Here is a 21,935-nt window from a genome sequence, read left to right on the forward strand (position 1 = left end):
TTCCTTAAAATAAATGGTGTACTGGGAACTGCAATGATATCATAGCAACAGGATATGATTATGTAGGAGTCTGTACTGAGGGGTATTCCAGAAACTATATTTATATATATATGCATTTATTTGTATAACTGTGCACACATGCGTGAATATTTGTATTAATAATGTATTTAGATGTAATTAAAGACCAAAGACCTTAGTAATAACCCAAGACAATTTTCTTCTCTTTTTCAGGAAGTTTTATATTAAAAATAAATTAGAAGTAACTCCATGGTGTGGCAGGGAAGCTGATGTAGTGACATTAGTGCTAAATAGAGAACAGCATCTAACTGTGCCTCCCAGACTAAGTAAGTCAAATAAGCAAAATTTGAATTTTGGTAGATGAAATCCTAAAAATCCATCAATTTAAAAAAAAAAAAAAATTAACATGCCCAACATTGTCACTGTTGTCTGGGATATTTTTTCCCAATAACAGATACAGCTGTCCAGCTTATGTATATTCTGAGAAAACACAGCGCTATAACTTTCCAGACGTGTGCTTGGGAGTGAGTGCATGTGCACATTAATGTTTGCTGGGGCTCCTGCATCGCCATGATCTCCTGTGCATGCAGACCCATGCACTGCTGCTCCCACACGTGCATGGGGGATGCCTCTGTGTGTGAACGCGCACATCTGCCTTGCAATAGTTTGCAGCAATTTGCAGGCAGAGATCAATAGGTGTAGAAATTACTTTGACATGGAGATTAATTGAGATCGGTACAGAAGGAAAAGGGATGCTTTCTGTGGGTTTGGAAGCTTTTCTGTTTCGGGGAAAAAAAAAAAAGTATTGTAGGAGTATCATTTTCTGTGCCTGTGGAAGGTCTGTGGGATGGACTGAGGGAACAAGGGAGAAAGTTGTCCCATTCAGTGGTGCAGGACATCACTATTCAGGGTTTATGCCTGCACATACAGAGAAGGCAGCACGTGCATATATGTTGGTGAGTGTGCTGGGGAGAGGGATTTTTAACAGCCATTTTAACACATTTACCAGCTCCCGTTTAGCTCGCAGCTCCCACCTACGGTACATCACCTGTGCACAGCATATACTGCCTGCCGTGGCGGTACCTCCATTCCCTCTTCTCCCCTCCGTGCCCAGCCCACGCCACCCCACCCCACCCAAGCAAAGATTTATGCTTTCTTGACTCATAAATCCCACTCCTGGCCGTGGCCAGGGGGCTTTGGCTGCTGCGGTGGGAGCAGGACTGGGGGCTCCCCAGCTGCCCGGTCCCCTTCTCGCCCGGTGCCTCCCGGACACACCCCAGCCCAGCCCAGCCCTCCGCAGCCCGCAGTGTCCCCTCTCCCCTGTCGCCTCTGTACAGTGGGAAAGTCGTTGGGTAATTGGGTCCAGATTGAAGATTTTAATTATTCATGAGGCTGGCGAGGGACTTGGGGGGGTGGGGGTGGCTGCCGGGGTGGGGGTGGGGTGGGGAGGTGACGAGTCAGGGAGAGCTGGCGAACAATTCTGGGAAGGGTAGGGAGGGAGGCAGGGAGAGGCAGCGTGTGCATGTGTGATGAGCAATAGCTGTGGACCTTCCAGTTGCTGCTAACTGCCCTGGTGTGTGTGTGCGCGCGTGTGCTCGCGTGTGTATGTGTGTGTGAGCGAGAGAGAGAGGGAGAGAGAGAGGGAGGGAGGGAGGGAGGGAGTGGAGAGGGTGGGGGGGAGAGATAAGAGAGAGAAGAGGAAAAGGAGAGAGGAGAAGGAAGGAAGAAGAAGGAAGGAAGGGGACAATACGATCATGCTGTGCTGTATGAGAAGAACAAAACAGGTAGAGCTTAAGATTTTTATATTTCTTTCTGTTGAGAAACCTCAGGCTGCTGGATGTCTCTGGGGTGCGTGTCTGCCTGAGTGTCTGAGGGGCTGGGGTAGGGGTTGGGGTAAGGGGGGAGGAAATTTCAGCTGCTTTCAGCAGACGTCTATTTTGCAATTCTTTAGCATCTTGCGACTGAAGGTTCTTTTCACACCCTGCAACGTGACTGTTTTGCCTTTCCGGGGCTGGTGATATGGGGAAGGGGGGTGGCCTACATCCACATTTGGGGGAGCTACCAGAATCCCCCCTCTATTCTTCTTCTTCTTCTTTTTTTATTATTTTTTTATTTATTTTTTTTTTCTTTAACAGGGGCAGTTATATTGCCTAGGGTTTTCTGTCTGTGGTTCTGAGGGTGTGGATGGGGGGGGGGGGGGGGGGGGGGGGGGGGAAGTGGAGGGGAGTGTTGCGGCTGGCAGGAAACGTGATGAGATCTGGCTCTACCTTGGAGATAAAGGAAACAATTCTTCATCTTATGCCAAAAAGGAAGGGATGCCCAGTGAGCCTTGATCCCTGGTCAGAACGCTCTCAATTGCTCCTGTTTCTGATGAATGGGAGATGCTTTATGTGCCTGTGCTGTGAGGTGGCACGGAGGACAGGTGTATTCATTTTTTTGTGTTGAAAAAATCTGAGCAAGAATTAACCTGAAGGAATTTTTTTTAAACCTATGCTACAGTGAAAAATCCAATTAAATAATAACAAAAGCATTAGCCTGAGGAGGAGGAGAGTCACCCTCTTTGCAATACCCTTCATAGTACAACCAGTTAGACAACTGTGCACCAGCTGGGAAAGAAACAGAGGACCACGCCTCTGTTAGCTCTGAACTCGGGTGGGATATGAGAAGCTCATGGTGTGAACCTGTTGGAACCCACTCATTTTCTGTCCTGGTACTGCCTGGCTTTTGCTATAATGGAATTGAGATGATGAGAAGGTTTGGGTGGGGGCTCATTTCAGTGTCAAAATTGTTGTGTCCAAAATGATTATGCAAATAGGAAAAAAAAAGCTACTAAGATAATTTCCCCCTCACCCTTCCCCTTTTTATTTTGTGTGAAAGCCCAAACCTGCTCCTGATTAAGAAAGCCTTTTAAGCTGAACCTCTTGGACTTCCTCAGGAGGATGCTGGATTTATGCAGTTAGAACTTTGAGGCAGGAACTGACCCTAGATATCTTTGTAAGGAATTTTAGAAACTTCCAAGAATTATGGATTTGTAGGTAGTGACAAGGAGCTTTGGTCCTTGTTCTGAGCACAAATCTCAACTGAGGCACATCACCACACTAGTTACTTTCTTTATATATGCATATGCAGTGTCTTTTACAGCATAGCACTGCAGTATTCCGTTCACACGCTGATGTGAGTAACTACAGTTCCTGTGAGCAGCACAGTGTTGAAAGAAGATTCAGGTTAAAGTGTGTTTCTGAATGGAGATGTGTGTTAGCAAACGAAAGAAAAATTTGTACAATAATGGGGAGGGGCAAGTGATTGGGATAGAAAGAGACCTTGCGTCATCCTGTGTTTTTCCTCATGCAGGTTTTTCAAATGCTTTGCAATTAATGATATGCTCACTAAAATCTAGGAGGAGGGGGTGAGGGCTGGGGAGGGGGTAACGCGTTGCAGTCAGCCAGCGGAGCACGTTCTGATGGCAAATACGGGATGAAAAGAGCAGAGGAGGAGTAGGAAGGCAGACAGGGAGGCAAAGTGACAGAGCAGTGGGCGGAGGTGCACGTCAAATTTTAAAATAAATTAGGAGCTCTGGGGTTCTGTGGAGTCAGAAGAGAGCTACAGGGGAATAGAGATCATTCTGCCCGTACCATCACAGGCTGGGCATAAAAGCTCCCAAATGATGTTCTGATGTATGTGTTCCTTACACCTCTCTGGGCTTACTCGTGTCTTTTTGTGTTCCGCGGCACTCGGGGAATGCGTGGCGTGCAGGTGCCTCGCTCACCCGCAGCCCTGTGTGCCCGCTCCCGCACGATCCCACCGCATGGAACACACCCCTCTCGCTGCGCGTGCACGCGCGGCGCTCGGCCCCGCCGCCGCGGGGACGCGCGGGAGCTCCGCGCTCGCTCCGCGCCTGCCGAGCTCCCGCAGCCGCGCCGCCTGCGCCTGCCCGTGGGTGGCGGGGGGCTCCGAGCCCAGCTGCTGCTCCTCCACCTGAAGGCACACCGCAATTGCCAAAATGGCTCGCTCGGCAAGGCTGGTGGTACGCCAGAGAAAGCTCTGATTGGGAGAGGAAAAAGACCTCAGTTTTCAGCATGTGCTCTTTCTCTGTCCCCACCCAGACCCTTCACCGAGAGAAAAAGATGGAATGGGTTCTTCAGCACTGGCAGGAGTTTCCTTCCCAAAATAAAGGCAGCTCTCTTCAAATTATTTTTCAGGGGAAGTCCCTGGTGTCCCGCCTTTTTGGCATCTAAGGAACAAAATGTTGAAATTACAGGCTTGGAAGGGCGTGGAAGAAACCTCTTCACGTTTGTGTCTAGGTGTGCCTGTGTGTGTCTGTCCACCCACCCCTCAGAGACAAATATGTCCACACGCTCATACCTTGCAGATTATTCTTTCTTGTGGGTGCGATGCCAGTGTGAAGAGTGAAGTATTTGACTGACTGACTGACTGACTGTGCCCGCCCATGAGAGATGTAGGTAGCTAAGTGTTGTCATTTCTGCCTACAGTTGACTGCAGCTCTGAATCTGAACCTACAAAATAATCAGCTGAGAGGTAACATAACTGAAAAGCTGGGTTGAGCTATGTCTGCAAACCCGAACTCAGCCTTTCTTGACGGCAAGGGATGCAGTCAGTAACACACAGGGCTGGGCAGTGAGATAGGTGGCTAGAAATGCAAGTGTTGCATGCACTGCATACTATAACAGATGGACATTATGAGGGCATGTGCTCGCCATTGGATTGCATGAGTGATTAAACAATAACCCACAAGCAGGTTTCCCACTTGTGGGTGAGATGAGTCCCATTCATCACCAGCCATAGATGACGGCTTCCTTCCCGTTCCATCCTCTCCTCCCCACCCCAGCGCCGGAGAGCCAGCCGCTGCAAAGGTTTAAACCTGCCACACCCATCAAATCAAAGGAGGGAGAGGGGAGAACAGGCAGTGTGCATTTCTTCCCCCTTCCACACGAGCAGCATGAATAAACATGGCTGTACCTCTAAAGATGCAGTTTAATGCAATTGGAGAAGGCAAAAGCGTTAGGGAACAGTTCCAGCAATTACAGCCAGCCGGTGAGGTGGCTTGTCATTCCAGGAACTGCAGAGGTGTACAGTGTACAAGAAGGAGGAAATGGAGAAAAAAAAAGAGAGAGGAAGATGCCTGCAGAGTGAAGGTTTTCTTGCTTCAGGATATTAAAATGTCTCAGGCTTCATTTAAGATAACCTAATTATACTGCACGATCCAGATGCTTCAATACTTGCAAGGCGTGGTCTTGCCTTTAAACACCACTGTGGACGGTAGAAAAGGGGTATTTTAAAGAAAAGATGTCTATTCACACCCCTCCTCCCACCACTTGTGGCGTAAATCACCACAGACTGCTGACTTCAGGACAGAAGCACTTCATCTGCACCTAGGTAGAGTCTAGCCAATGCCTCTGCCTTTCTGAGAGACACTGAGCAGCTTCTGCGCTTGTTCCAGTAAACAATTGTTCCATGGAAGTTTAATTACTGTCCTCACTATTTCTCTTCCTGGGGCAATACCCCTGGGATTTCTACTGAGAAGGGTGTCTCCAGAGAAACAGCCCTCCCATCACCCTCTCCTCCACTGCCTTTGCTGACTATTAGAGACATTGATTTCTCCTAGATCATATAATGTAACTGTTCTTAATGGCACAGGCAAGCCCCCTCCTAGGGAACTAATTGCAGGCAGAGATTCCAGTGGGAGAAGGATAGCGATAGTGCTCAGTGGGAAAGAAATCAGTCTGTGGATCCAAATTGTCTTTGGCCACTTGCTCCTGAATCAAAAGCCCAGCAAAACCAGTCAGGCAGTACCTGCTGGTATGCAGAGGCATCCCTGCCTAGAGGGCTGCACTGCATCTTCTGTGTGACCATGCCAGGCTGGAGACACCTGTGCAGCCCAAGGAACCAACACGTATTAACTGAGGATTTGTCCTGGCCTAACGCTGAGGCTGCCTGAATAATCTCAGAGCTGCTCCTGCCACAGAATATGGAAAAGAGCTGTAGCTCCAGGCTCTGTCCATGCTATGCTGAAAAGATGGGCATTGCCTGGGGATGGAAAAAAGAGGGATCTCTCCTTTGGTCATGTAGCTTTGACTGACTAGAAGGAGAAATTGCAAAAAGTTTTTACCTCAAATTGACTCTCCTTGCAGGCCAGTTTTACTAGACCCTGAGATTAGCTCAACTGGTTAGTGCATGGTGCTATTAACACCAAGGAGCACCAAGGTTGTGGGATCAATCCCTGAGTTCACTTAAGTGCTGGACTTAATGATCCATGTGGATCCCTTTGAACTCAGAATATTATCTGATTTGGATTTTGTGATGTCATCCCAGGATTGTCCCACACAGACATTATATTTCCCTCCCCATTTCCCAGAGAGCAGGAATTTCTCACTGCTGGGAGCTGCCAAGTTGCAGTGCCTTTTGCGCTAGTGGGAAAGAGAACGAGGCCCATTGGTCCTTGAAAGATAAAGGCAGGCTGATAGTCTTGCATGATGCAAATGAAGGATGTGTATTCCTGCTTGGATTTGCTGTGCTTGTGCTGTGAGGCATGTGCTTATAGTGACTCGTGTGCTCCATGTGCTGTCCATAGCAGAGGACATGGGGCAGAAGTGGGTTCTGCCTAATCTCTACCAAGCAGACAGGTATCTGCTGTGGGATTGGTGTATTACCAGGTAAAACAGCAGCTATAACCTGAAGGTTGCTTCTGCTTTTGGCTGAGATAATTTGAAGCAAAGGCACCAGAATCACAATATTCTGAGTTGGAAAGGGATCACAACAAAAATCACCCACAAAAATCACTGAGTCCAGCTTTTAAGTGAATGGTCCATATGGGACGAAACTCACAGTCTTGGCGTTATTAGCACCATTCTCTATAAGCTGAAGCCTCTGCATAGTTGTGGAAGGCTGGTGGTGCATTGCTGACTGCCATTTGCTCAGTGCATGCACTGCTGGCCCGTGCATCCTTCCTTGTGTTGTCCTCTTCCTGAATGTAAATGAACTGTGATTCCTTTGTTGCTTTGGGCTTCCTCCTTACACTGGGAGGGCTCTTTTTGGATGGAGAAGGAACAAAAGCTCTGGTGACAGTGCTCTGAAGAACCTGAGGATGAGAAACCTTTTGATGGCTCCACTCTCTTTTGATGCCCTTTGGAAGCCACTGTGTGAGCCCCCTGTTTGCTCTGAGTGTGACAGGTCTCAGGGGTAGATTTGGGAGCAGTTCTTACCTGTCTGAAGCTAAGTTTTTGAAATCTCGGTGTTCAGTGTTGTAAAGAAACAACCGTAGCCCAGTAGCTCTACAAAGAGGAATGTTGGGCTGTTAAGAGGAGGTTGATCATCCAGAAAGGCATAGTGGAGGGTACAAATGTTTGCTGGTAGAATATCTTGCTGTGGGAGTACCAGAGCAGGTACTCCGATGAAACACCTTTCAACATCTGAAGTCCAAAATGAAAGTCAGGAATCCATCCATTGTCATTTAATCTATAATTCCAAGATCCTCCTGAGCACACCAGGAGGTGACATGTAACCTCAGAGCTCTGTTGGCCTCAAGTGGAGAAGGTGTTTATATTTCCTTTGGACTCATTCTATCACCTGCTGAGTGCATGTGTAAAACTCGATGGCTTTTCATGGTTGTGAGCACCACAGGGCAGTAGAGAGGAATTGGTTTAGGCCGAGTTGGTTTCTCTTTCTGGCAGTGCTATTAACCTGCTTTCTGACTGATCTAAGCATACATTCTCTGACTGTTGTGGCCATCTCTGCAAGATACTTCTTTAATTTGGAAACTAAACAATTAGAGTGGGGAAAAAAAAAAGGGATTCAGAAGTCCTGAAGTGAGAGATGCTTTGCACAGGCAAAGCTCTGCTTTATCCATTCTCAGTCACTCCTGCAGTGCTAGGATGTTTATTAGCCCCTTGAGTTCCTTTAACACAAACCACTGCTTTTCTTCTCAGACCAAGGCTTTATTACAATGGACCAGAGCCTGAGAGCAGGGCAACAACTTAGTTTTCTCCCTGCTATTTAACAGAATGGTAGCTCCTCCCTGACCACCACAGTGATCCAGCCTATGATATGTGTATGGGGTGAAGGAATAGTGTAATGAAAATAGTGATTTGTTTTTAACACAGCAAAAGGAATTTGTCCTTTTGGAATTACACTGCTCCTGCTGTCTCCGCCTGTTACTCATTCTGTCTCCTCTCCCCATCTGTTCTACTCCTTGCCTTCCCCCTGCTCCTTTGACCATGCAGTACTCCTGCTGGCAGCATCAGCCACTACCACCAGGGTCTGGCTGCCTTCATCTTTTCTGGCACTAGTATTTGAAGAACTGGGTCCCTTCTTTGGGCTCCAGTTGCTTTTGTATCTGCTGCAGTTCTCCACTTGGGCAGAGTTGCAGCTGACACAAATGAATATCCCTAGACAGAGACAGCAAAGTGGTGGATCTTTACTTCTCACCTTCCTGCTGGCTTAGGTAAAAGGTTGCCCAGCCACGCAGCAGCTGGGAAGGGTATGGCTGCAATAGGAGCAATGCCAGTGTCAGCATTCCTGCTTTCCTAATGGTTCATGCTCCATCCAGGCTGCTGTTGGGTGGCAGGCTGTGCTACACATGTCTTGTTGGCCCAAGACAGGATGTCCTGAACCTGCCAACCAGGGATGGTTGGCATTTATGTCTCAAAAGGGAAGCCAGGATGTACTTATAGTCTCTTAAATTATGACCAATAAATGTCAGTCCCGTTCATTACTCATCTTGCAGCTGAAGTTTCTTGAATTAATTCCAGCCATAATCACAGTATATCTCTATTTATAGAAGCAGAGACATCTCATAATATTTAGGCATTCTCTCTGGAGGATACACCTTTACTAATTACCAGCAAGAGCTGGTAATTAGTAAAGCTAAAGGGCTCCAAAAGAATCTCACTTACTTGGTTTGAATGCCCCTAAAATTCAGGGGTGCAGGGGAGTGTGTTTTGATTTGAACCCCACTCTGGAGCTGGTTTTATTCCACCCTTCCTATAACTTCCTAGAAGTGCTACTGTGCTTTCAGGAACTTCAGGGTTTTTTTTTTTATGAATTGGGATGATTGCTAATAATTGCTAATGTACAGAATAATTTACAGTTCTGATTATTTTTATAACTGTTAAGACTTATCAATTAACATTTAGTTCATCAGACTATTGAATGGAGTCTAATCCATTTATTTTATTAACATCTTCCAATGACCTTATAAATCTGCAATGTTAAGTACTCCAGGGTGTGCAGGTTGGGCACCACGGTACTATGCTATGCTCTTTTGCAGACGAGGCCAGTCATTTATATTAATTCAGATTGAAACCAGCAGGATGTAAACCACAATGGTTTTGAGCTGACCATTGTTCGCCTTGTGTCATTTCACCTTCTGTCTGCCCACAGCTTTAGAAGTAAGGCATTCAGTGGTGGATTTATAAATAATTTAACAAAAAGTGATCTAGGTTTGGAAGGGTAGACATAAAGAAACAGGTGTCAGTTGCTGATTTGCTGACAGTAAAATTGCAGCCCTTTGGTTTCATGTAAGAGTGAAATCCACTGCTGGAAATCACCTGCTGAGCAAATGCAAGGAGGGCATCACCTGCTCGGCTGTGCCTGAGAGGAGTGGAGAAGCTGGGAGGCAATGGGGAACTGAGGCAGAGGGGCTTTTAGAAGCTGGACCAAAAGTTTACCCCTTGCAGGGACGCTTCACTTTGTTCCTTAGTACTGTGAACTTTTACTTCACCTGGTGTTAACATTTTAATTCTTAGCTTGTTATGTTGGAGAAGTCAGACTGGCAGGTTGCAACAGGATTGTACAGGCTGAGATGATTCTGTCAGAATGGAGGCTTTTCCTAATAAAAGATGAAACACTGTGTTTTTAACCCTTCCTATTTACATTTCCTATGGAAAACCCAAGAGAATTTCAAGTCCTACATAGAGTTCTGACTACTGACAACTGCAACAGAAAATTAGTGTTTAATGTTGACTGTTAAAATTGATAGGTATGAAACCAGTCCTGCCTAAAGAACAGCACTGGCAAATGGCCTTTCCCTTGTATCCTAAATTCCACTCAGAATACCAGCTAGAAGAAATAAAACCCTAAGGAAAGGACAAATGGAGTAAGGAAAGAAAATGTCTCACTCTGAAATAACGGAAGAACTGAAGCCAGCTGAAATCTCCTGGAAGTAAACAGAATTTGGATAAGTTCCAGAGAAAAGTTAGCAAAGTTAAGATGTCAAACAATACTTGAAGCTCACTATTATATGGTAAAACTGGATACGCAGTAAAAGGAACCCTCCATGATGATGCCAGTGTACAAGATTTTGTACAAGATTAAAAAAAAAATTGTGAAAAATGATCCAAATTGCTCATAGGAAGTCTTACAGTTAATTCTTACTTATATTCATTGTCTTCTTGCTTTGAGTGGTATGGTTCCACAAATCAGGAAGCAATACCATGAGACAATGCCTTATCTTATACAATTTAATTACTTTTTAATCAGGGTGTGACTGTCAAGAGGAGTCTGAAATGCCTCGCAGTATTTTACCATTGTTCTGAACTGAGAAATAAGGGTTTCTTCTAAACTGAAGTATGTTCTTAGAGATGTCTGTCACAGGCTGTAGAACTTTAGAGCTTCCTTCCTTTCTAAGTGTGGAGGTGTCTAAAGCCTTCACACAATTATATTTAAAATGGTAAAATCCCCATAACATTCATCGTCTGTTTACTGGCATGCCTAGATGAGCCTTTTATAACCCATAATCAACTCAATACACAGACAAAAAAATAATTGAGCCAGAGCAAGAAAGTGAAATAATATCATCCTGACTCTCTCTGTTTATGGTGCTTATGGAGAGGAGGGGAGAGCTGTGACTGAAGCTTTACATCCAGCGTTGTCAATAAGGCTAAAGCATTTTATGCCCATTTTGCATATCTTCTGTAATATGATCAGCTGCAAGTTGATGGCTAAAAGAGGTAACAGGAACCACAAAGGGGGAAGATCAGGATCTAGGAAAAGCCAGAACAAATCAGGATGTACTGATGTAAGATGGTTCTTTCAAGTAATCCTAGCTTATTTACAAAGGTGAGGGAAGCAATCTCTGAACCATAAGCTTTGAATGCTTTGAAGACTCATGAGGCATGGATGAGGTGTCAGAAGGCTGAAAACAAGCAGAAGATAAGAAATTGCAGACTACCCAGTTTAACTTCAATCCTGGAGAAAAAAGAATGGTGGAAATAATCAAATAAAGGAGATTATTAGGAGCCAGCACAGATCTGTCAAGAACATATCATGTCAAACTAATTTAGCTTTCTTCTGTAACAAGGCTTGTGGATACAGAGGAAGTAGTTGTCATACCTTGTCATTTGTAAGGATTTTGACATTATCTCACAGTCTTTTATCATAAATGAAGCAAAGAAATAAGTTCCAAAGGAAGGCATTACAGCCCAGATGCAGAACTGGTGTAGATAATTTTACTCAATGAGCAATTCTCACTGATTTCCTGTTGAAACGGAAGACTATTGAGCAGGTTGCCACAAGCTTGTACTGTGGCCTACTAGTGCTTCATATTTTCATTAACAAACATATTTTATATTAAAATTTTAACCTGGATAACTGTCTAGAGGAAGTGTTTTATAAAATCTGCAGATGGCATAAACCAGCTGTGGTGAGCTGGGGGAAACCACTGTAATTCAAGAAAAGCTTGTCAGACCAGGGACCTGGTTTGAACAGCATCAGAGTGCATATGAAGCACTCTCCATGGGAATGATTAATAAATTGCATCCAGTTCTACATGGGAGACCACAGCCTGTCCTTCAGGAAGGCAGATAGGGTCTCTAGAGGACCACAAGTTCAGTGTTAGGCTAGAACGTCATCCTGTTGCCAGGAAGGGGAACACCATCTTACCAGGCTGTGCAAGTGGGAGCACAGGCTGTCAGACACATCTCATAAGCCTTCGGCTCTGATGTGCACTTGCAGCACTCAGCTGAAATGTCCTGCCTTAGTTTTGTACTGTGCTCTGAGGAGGTGTGGTCCAGTGAGAGGATGTAGACTGGGATAGTGAGAATTGATTGAGGTAAAAGGAGAAAAGACTGAAATAATTAGGGCTCTTTAACCTAAAAGGAATAAGGCCAAGAGTGGTCCAGATGCTAGTCTGCCAAGTGAAAGAAAACAGGAGTAATGTTTTCCACTGCCCATGATGTATAAAAATAGGAGTAATGGTCTTTAATGGAGCGTCCAAAAATATTGTGATGCACTATGATATATTAAGTAAACTATGGCAGCTTTAATCACTGAAGGGCTGCAGGAAGTATCTCTGGACCAGAGAACAGACTAAATGGTCTCTTGTGCTCCTTCAACACTATTTCATATGATTATTATCAAAGATTCACTGAAGCAGAACCTGGGCCCAGTCTGTCCTCTTGTGCTTAACCAGTAGGATATAAAGTGATATTTACTTTTGTATGCTCTTTGTCTCTGGCCTGATGATTATTTAATTCTATCATGGAAAAAGTCAAGGAGCTTACTCAGGAAAAGCTAAGATCAGCTTGCTCTAAGCAGTAGAAGGAGGGTAAGACCTGAGATCTTTTCAGGTACAGTAGAGATTGGATCAACATCTTCCATAATTTAGGGAAGCTAGTGTGTCTACTGAGATACTGAATAAATAGTTATTTACTACATGCTGTCAGAGAGGAACAAGAGTTGTTCCTTCATCACAGGAGTTCAGGGCTTGGATCCAAACCAGTAGATACCTCCCCAATAAGCAGAGTAAGATGCCTAAACTCAGAATGTCTTCAGCATTTGTTACAGCCAGGTTCTAAAGGCATTCACTTGGTGTATTATGTTTCTGAGGTGCCCAGATCTACCCATATTTTCTAGTGGACTCAAGGCTATGGTTTCAGCAGGACATCTCACCATGTTCCTAGACTTAGCTCCAACATCCGTCTCCTGAACACAAACATCTGCTGGAACGCCACACCGAGGTGCCCTGTTAATCATCTTCATGTTAATTTCCATTCATGAGAGAATTATTACAAGGCGTTTATCAATTAGTGGCTTCTTTTACCTGCCTGACATGAATTGTCTCAAAGCATTTGTATGGCAGTCACTCAGAAATTCCCAAGCAGAGGGCTGTACTCCTACTAGAAGTCACCTTCAGTGCTTAATCCCCTCTGCTGCCATTATGATGTGTTCCAGTGGTTGCTGGGAATGCAGAATAAAATATACTGAGATATAATTCACCTTCTCTGGATGTATCCTCATGCAGCAGAAGAGCTATTGTTGCATGGAAATATAGAACAGGTAGAGCTGATCTATGGTGTCTTTCAGTATCTCATGCTGAATCTGTACAACCCTTAGGAAGACATCTTTTGTTTATTCCTGAGTCTTTCCACAACACAAGATGGGGAACAAGATACCCTGCCTATAGTCAGGATTACCCAGCTTTTGAGAGATGAGATAAATTGCAATAGTCAAAGACAATCTTTTCATCTACATCAAACTTTGCTGGGCTTTTCCTCTTTGGACAGGAATTTTCTTGGTAGGCGTCTTCTTCAAATAGACACTGTGGCTTTTTAATTTATTTGTCTGATGAGATTAGAGGAATAAAGCTTTGAAAGTGCAAAGAATTTTGCAAGCATTTAATAGGTAACAGTTGCACCTTTATTATACAAAGGAGGAGAATGTTCTGATTTCAAATGATGAAATTTCCTATTTTCTCCCTTTTTAGTTCACATTTAAAAGAAAAGATTAGACACCTTTATTAAGCATATATTTAGTTTTCAAAGTCAAACAGTATACAGAAAATTAATTAAAAGGTTGCCTATCCATCTTTAATTTGTCTTCTCTCATGAATAGACATAAAAAATGTGGTTCTTAATTATAAGATCAAACACTGGTACCTTTTTTTTTTCAATAGGATCCCTGTCTCATTCAGTGAACAGAATGGCACTTAGGGACTGAATGAGTTTTGCCATAAACAAAGCTGATTTCTGTAGGTCTCCTGTTTCATTTACGGCCAGTGATGAAGGTTATGTATTGAATTGGGCAGGGGGCTGTTCAGAAACAGAAGAATGGTCTCGTATTTTGGCAATTGAATACTGCCCTGAAGAATTAGGCTTTTTCCTGCCTCTTGTCACAAGTTCCTATGTGATATGAAAAGGCCACATAAATGATGTTTTCCATGGGTGGCCACTAATTGGTGTGTTCTCGTTTTCTGGATTCTCAGTTTGAGACACCTGGGGTCTGACTTGCAGAAGTACAGAGCTGGTATTGTGTGGAGGTTTGCTGTCAACACACAAAGAGCTGGGGAAATACTAATCCGAGGCATCACGAATTGGGGACCTAAAATTTGTCTTTGCTTTGGCCATTTTGACCTTAGCCTCTTTTTGTTTGATTTTAGTGTCTGTAAAATAGAGATAACAACCCCTGTCTCCCTGGCAGAATATCCATTAAGGCTCGTGAATGAGATATTATGGCAAAATAGCAACACAGAAAAAGACCATGAAGAAATCAGTATACTGAATTCAGTGATGGGTTTGAATGGTGTGTGGCAAAGGAGGCACTTTGCTGTGCTTGAAATTGGGATAACAGAAAAATACAGAATTGCTACCCATTCTGTGAGCTCTTTCGTTTGTAGTAGCTGAGGTGGGGGACACTTTCAAGGAAAAAAAAGATACAATAAAGACTATTAAAAGGCATCTGCAGGAGGAAGTCAAAGTGGGGTTTCAGAGGTAGTCTCCATTTTACATTTTCCGCTTCCACCTTTAACATGTGCCCAGAAAGATGTTTGTAAGACAGACTTTTTATGTAATACATGATTCCCATTATGTTTGACTTGTGCCTGTGAATGATAGGTTGCAAAATAATTGGGAAAAAATGGGCCAAAGCTGTTATCACTGAAACTAGTGCTACACTTTTCATTGATATTGAGGTAAGATCCTTAAAAAATCAGTCCTGGAACATTCTTGTTATTACTCCATTTGCATGTGAGGAAACCAAGGCACAGAAGTGGAATAATCTGCTGCAGTAATTCTGCCTGTTTTCTCTTTATATAACCAATACATTTAAAATAGCATTCACATCCCTTCTGAATGAATTTATCTGGAAAGGACAGAAAAAGGATGGGTTTGTTCCTCTCTTCTTCCCCTCCCTTCTTCTCACCTGGAATAAATTGAGTAATAAAAATAATTTGTTTGCTTTATTTGCCAGTCTTTTTAAAATTTATTTGTTTTTGTGTGTGTGTGTCTGTCGGGTGGAACACATATCTTCCTGTGGGACTCTCTGGAAGGATGTCATAAGGAAGAACTGACCCTGAAGTAGTGGAAGCAAGCAGGTCTATGCTATCATAGGTCTTGTATTCTGAGCTTGTGCTGTGCTTATGAAGTTCTGGGTTGTTGCCCTGGAGGATGTCCAGGTGGGGAGGTTGTGCTCACAACGGGGTCTGGATCATAAGCTCCACACCAGGATGTGCCTAAGGAAGAGATCAGAGCCTTCAAACTGTGCTTAACAGGGAGCCTGAGAAGAGGCAAGAACCTTGCCACTGTCATACACTTTTATTGATGAGAGCCTTCTCCAAATCTGAATATGCTGTTGCTGTTGTGGAGACCATGAATGTTTGTATTGCCTTTTTCAAGTCTCTGGTTTGTAAGATGGGACACAATTTTCTGGTCAGGCATAGGTGGGGATTTTTTCCTACCATGCCTACATATGCTAGCTGCTGCTGAACTGTTGTGTTGCCTCCTAAGCCTCTGTGTCCATGAATTATCTCCAGAAGAAAGTTACTAATCCAAGGGGTGCACAAAGCACTGGTGCAGAGATGACAGTCAAGGCAGAGGGATCAGAAGAGATACTCCATGGAGACAGTGTAGGTGGCCAAAAGAGAAGGTCTTGTTCACAGGTCTGGAGGAAGGGCACTGTCCCTTTGCCATTTAAGAACAGAAGTGGAGAGGCTGCCAGGGTAGGGAAGAAATAGACCATGCTGCCAAGTGAAAATGTGGTTGTCTCTCTGGGCCAAACTTGATGCATGTTTGCCAGGAAGGCAGTGGGAATGTAGACCTTGTGTTAGCTTTTGTGAGATGGTGGGGATTTTATTGTCCTTACTATTCCTAAAGCAGATGGGATTTTAGGCTAACCTTGCTGTAATGCTTGTGGAAATGTGCACTGCTACAGGACAGAAATGGAGGGGATTGCAGAAAAGGCACTAGACTACATCAGGAGACAGATTTATTGGAAGTATCTGTGATTGTGGGACTTCTCTGGATTCTTATCCCTCTAGAAGAAGAAGCACTGACCACAGCAGATAAAACCGGAACTTGTAAGCACCTGCCCTGGAACTGAAGGGGCCTTACCAAGCTAAGGTCAGCCTTCCCATCTCACAAAGTGCAGTAAGTGGCCCCACTGGCAAGGCTTGCTTGCTTCTCTTTCATGGTTCTGAACTGTCCCTGCAGAGGGCAAAATATGCTTCTTGTTGCTCTGCCTCGTTATATCCACCCAGTTCCATCTTTCACATGTGATTAATTTTCTCTTGGCTTCATGTATCATCGATGCTGATATCCCGAATCTGTAATTTTCCAAGTTCTCTTAGATACTTGCCTCTAAACTCTTCTTGCTGTCAGCTGCAGCAGACAGCAGAGGATGCTGAGTACCTCTGAGGGGTACCATACCAAGCAGTTCTGCTGTTTGGAAATCCATTTGTGAAAGCTGAGCAGCACAGAAATGCCTGGAGAAGTTAATCAGAATTGGAGATAGGCAATTTTTTTTAAAAAAAACCACAAGCTTCAAGCACCATGATGTAAACAGGAGGTCATTTTATTGCCAGTGGCAGTGAAACAGTGCTCAGTTATACAGAGCATGGAAAGTGCTAAACAGGATTTCTGCCTTTCCTTTGCTCCACTTCTATCAATGCCCTGTGCTTCTGCCCTGCAGCAGCCCTGCTATTCCAGCTCTGATGTTCCAGGATAGCTACAGAGGGGACAAAAACTAGGCAAGGGAATAGCTGATCCTTTGAACAAAGTAATTCTCTGTTCAGTAGGTTTTTTGTACATATTAAATGATTAAATCTTTAGGGGGCTTTTCCCTGGTGCAGTAATTGTGCATTCATTAAATTGCCAGATAAGATGTACTTTCTATTAATTCATTTTTTGCTAAGAAAAACCCTTAATTTTCCACTGATAATTCTGCTTCAACTAATTCAAGGATGGACAACTTGTGTCTTTGGACCCAGAGGTAGATATTGAATGATTGATGTATAACTCCCACAATGGAATCACAGAATCATTTAGGTTGGAAAAGACCTTTAAGATTGTGGAGTCCAATCTTTGTCCGATCAGCACCTTGTCAACTAAACCATAGCACTGGGTGCCACGTCCAATCACTTCTCGATCACCTCCAGGGATGGTGACTCCACCACCTCTCTGGAAAGCCCATTCTAATGCATGGCATCCCTTTCTGTGAAGAAATACCTCCTCGTGTCAAACCTGAACCTCCTCTGGTGCAGCTTGAGGTTACGGAGATACGTTGTGTTACTGCCAGCACACTGCTGATGTTATGAGTGTTTTTTTATCCATATCTCAGAAGTTCCCAGGGGCTTCTGAGGCCACCAGCTTCCTACAAGCTCTGAGACTCAGCTGGGCACCTGACCTCATCCCATCCCACACTGGATGCTGGCACACTGGGGAGCCATTGCTTTTTTCTACCTGGGCTCTGCTTGTTAAAAAAAATCCACACCTTCCCTAAGGGTTCTGGTTAGGAGCTTGATACCTCTTGGACACTGAAAGTTGTTTTGAGTTTTTTGGGGTTTATTGTAAGATGCTGATGAAGCCAAGAGGTTTGAGCTCCCATGATGTAGTTAATTACATTTTAGAAAGTGAAATCTGGGCAAAAGGTGAATTATACCACATTATTGGGAGTGGAAATAGATTTAGACTTCAGCTTCAGCATGAGTTAATATAAGTGTGATAAAGACCACGGAGAAACTATGTTAGAAGAAAATTATTAAAGATGCTAAGGCAAATATAAAAAACCAAGCCAACACTGGAAATGTAGTTGTCTGTGCAACCTCAGTATGGTCTTCTCTTGTGAATGCATTTCTACACTTCTAATGACAGGAACACATTTTTCTTTTCAGGGATTTTGACCACATTCAGGTCACAGAATGGACAATGCTCACTTAATGAGCAGTTATTCAATATTTTGAATTCTCAAACAAGTCAGTGTGTGACCCCCACAACTTTGCTTAATAGTATTTAAACCTTGCTCTGAAATCAGAAATATTAATTTTCTCCTGAGCTGTCTTGTGATTCTGAGCACATGCCTGGTATCACTTTGCAACACCCATGTGAGATACCTGAGTATTTTTATCCATTTTTGCAGGTGGACAGATGAGGCATGAAGAGTTTGGTCAGCAGGATGCCCTAGTTTTTTGTCCTGAATTTCAGAAACAGAGTGCCTGACCTTTACTCATAGTTTTTGTTTTCAGTTGCACATATCTGAAAACATCTCCTGTTACTGTCAGCTGCAGCTCTGAGTGCTTGGCACTGCTCCAAATCAGACTCAAGGTGTCTGAAGTCAGCTACTCAGAGATGCAGAACTTGTCATTTGGAATGACCCCATGAAAAGCACAGGCCAGGATAACAGAGGAATCAGTAGCAAAGGTGAGGCAGAGGTGTAGGACAGCCATCTGTTAGCTGCCCTAACCCTGGCATCCTCTGTTCTCCTTTGCCAGACTTCTCCCTCCTGCATTTTAACTTTCAGCTTCCAACTGCAAAAACTAGGACCAAGTTTTTAGTATAATCCCTTTATACCCCTGAGTCTCCTAAGCTCCAAATATCCAGATTTCCTACTAACGCTTTAAGTCTTCTTTAAGCTACTTTGTCTTACTTTGCAATCTCGCAGCAGATATTTACAAGCCTTTTTCCAAACAGTGGCAGGGTGGTATTAGGTAATTTACAGAACTGCCCTAACAAATAAGATTTATATAGGCAAGAGCCTAGCAGGATTTTCAGAGAGCCTTGGTGCCTAATTCACACTGGTTTCAATAGGATTAAGGCAATGAGGCATTTGTTAAGATCCCACCATTCATTCCTTAAAACCTGGTCCTTTAATTCTTCTTTGAATCAAGTTTATAGGGAACCAGTAGAGCTAAAGCATAGGAATGTATACTAAAATGTTAATAATTTGTGGTAAAGTTCTGTGAGAGTACGATCTGTAAAGCAGGCATCTTGGGGGAATGTGTTACATTTTCTTCAGGCTTCAAAACAATTGCTTCTGCAACCAAAGGAAATTACATGTAGAAACTTTTTTCTCTGCTTTGTACTGAAATCAAAATCTTAGTCACCTGAAAGCCCCAGCAGGTACAATTCTACATGAATATCCTCAGATATTCTAAGGATCAGGCAGATTCCAAAAACTTAATGGCTGGTTTGAGAGAGTAGAGAAAGTGGTTGTACATTCATTAACTCATTCTTTCTGGAAAGGATCAAATGAGTCTTGTTGAATTTAATCTGTTTGAAAGTATTCTCTATCTAGGATTAATTTCTGATTTAATTTCAGTAGAATTTAATGAATTCATTATGCAGACTGACTTCAGGCAGTGTATTTGTTGCAATTGGCTCACTTACTCCTCTATGTTTACACATCAGTGTATGTTTGAGACATGCACTTGCTGATAGTTGTACCATATAATTTCGTCCCCCTGACTGGGAAGGAGGGAAAAAAAAGAGTTACCAAAAAAAGGAAGAAAAATAAGAAAAGAGTAAAAAAAAAAGAAAAGAAACCACTATGCTCCTGGTCTAAAATTTTAGATAGATAATCATTCGCTATGATGAAATTTGCATGATTTTTGCATTGTTTATATTTTCATGACAGAGGAACCAGTTAATATGAAAAGTAAAGTACAAGAAGTGACATGACCTGGCTATGTAATGTAGACATTTGCATGCCATAATCTGGCTTGTTTGAGCAGACCTATGAGTTGCTCGACTCCAAAGATGTGTCTTATGAACAATTTGGTATTTTTATTTTTAATGGGTCAATAAATTGTTCTGGCAAGAATCAACCTTGTTCTGTAACTTCCTGAAGAAGCAGAATCATGGCTTTCTACCAAAAAATAACACTATATTTAGGTAGTACTAGGGGAAAATAAGCTGGCTACTGTAGTATCTGAATTGTTTTTCCTCTGTAAGCCAGTGTGTTCTCGATGCCCTTTCAACACACTCCCATTGCTTGTTTCATTGTTTCCTTTCCAACACCACAAGGGAAATCCATCCCAAGGAGGTAGAAATAATGATTGTCGGTGTTATAAATCCTTATACATTGGGCTTTTCTTAGAGTGGGCCCCTTTTCCTTCATCTGGAAGGAAGGATGATAGGAGCCCTGATGGAAACTCTTGGACAACCACTGTTGAGGGTTTGACATTCTTCTATTTCCTCTTACTTTTCTCGGCTGCTCTAGCTGCTTGACATCCTCAGAAAACTCCTAAATTTACTGAATAGTATTTGAGGGGAGCTGACAGGAAATGGAGCAGTCAGACTCAGGACAGTGTTAGCAATCCAACCTGTGTGGATTGCTAATTATCTATAGGACATGGCCATTCATAAGTTCCTTTAAGCTTTTTTTCCTTTTCTTTATCCCCAAGTGCTTAGCTATTTTCAGCTCCACCTATTTTAATGGCTGCAGCTTTTCCTCCTGCCTTTGGGAGTCTGATCCACACATTGATTTATTTTGAGCTATATTGCTAATTACTATTTTTGTAAGTATAGTGTTTCATTATTCATTAAAGCTGGGGAGACATTTTAGTAATTTCTAAGTAGAACAAATGTAAATTCAGTAATCAAGTAAGATGTCTCGTTAGGGTTTAAGTGGGCTAGGAGGAGTGATCTGACAAAGGAGCTGGTATGAAAACTTAGAGAAATTGATATATGAAGGAGTGTTACTAAGAAAGCAGAAAGAAACTAATGTTGGCATGAACAAGATGCAGGGGCCGGCTGAAATGCTGGGAGGAATTCTTTAGTTCACTGAAGGAATAAACTGCCACAGCAACCCAGAGAGTCATTTTTTGAGGCAAATATCCAAAGACTGTTGAAAACCACTCCTGCAGGCTGGGTGAACAAAATCAGCCTTGCTGCACTGTACAGGGAGGGTCTAGAGGACCCTGGAGATTTTCAATTGTTTTCTCTTTAGTGTGTGACAAAGCTGCTCAGTGTGAACTGGCCCTTACTAAGAGAAGAGGAAACACTGTCCATTTTCTGGTATTAGATCAACTGTGCAAGCTTCCCAGTGCTTTCTGTCTGGCTTTGCTTGGGTTCCTGAAGGAAGATGGTTCCTATTCCAGAAACCTATAAGTTGTTCTCAGGATGAAAACCCTATTTCCATATTCCACCTGCATCATAGTAGAAAGATGTGGAAGTAGCTCTGTATACTCTGCCTGCCTAGCCATCCTAGGAGTCCTTACCAGGGTCCCTTTTCCCTCAGCTTCTCTGCCAGGGGGCCTCCCACAGGAGTAAAGCCCCCCACAGGTTGGGCTCCAGGGGTTTCTGGATGTAGAGTACAGTTCTGCTGCAGATGCACCAGTTGCAGAGTCATCTGAACTGTGTGCCTGGGGAAAAGACATTATGATATGCAGTGCTTTGAGGCTACTGACATGCTTCCTGACTGAAGGATGAAAAAGAAAAAAAACTAGGAGATGTTACAACCAACATACTAAATACCCATTGAAGCCCTTTTCTAACAGCTTTAAAATGGGAAGCCCAGGCAGTGAAAAAATTGAAATAAATAACATTTGTCTTGCAGCAGGAAGACTAGAAGGTCTGGATGACTATTTAAATGGTCCTGTGATATACTAGGCCTTATAAGTGGTGGATGCAAAGCCTTTTTCCAAGGGCTTTTTCCCTAGCACATCTATTCAACATGTTCCCTTTGGCCGGGGGTCT

The 21,935-nt window shown here is 43.4% G+C and overlaps 1 protein-coding gene across 1 annotated transcript in view; it reads left to right on the forward strand.

Moving 5' to 3' along the window:
* Nucleotides 1-1,492: 1,492 nt before the first annotated feature.
* Nucleotides 1,493-21,935, forward strand: part of GAP43 (growth associated protein 43) — a 57,985-nt gene continuing 37,542 nt past the window's right edge. Inside the window, exon 1 of the mRNA XM_039718120.1 lies at nt 1,493-1,802. Within this exon, the coding sequence (XP_039574054.1) occupies nt 1,773-1,802 (30 nt within the window). The 5' untranslated portion in view covers nt 1,493-1,772. The remainder of the gene's footprint in view (nt 1,803-21,935) is intronic.

This window comes from Passer montanus, unplaced genomic scaffold (assembly GCF_014805655.1).
Source record: "Passer montanus isolate IOZ18808 unplaced genomic scaffold, ASM1480565v1 scaffold39, whole genome shotgun sequence".
NCBI lineage: Eukaryota > Metazoa > Chordata > Aves > Passeriformes > Passeridae > Passer > Passer montanus.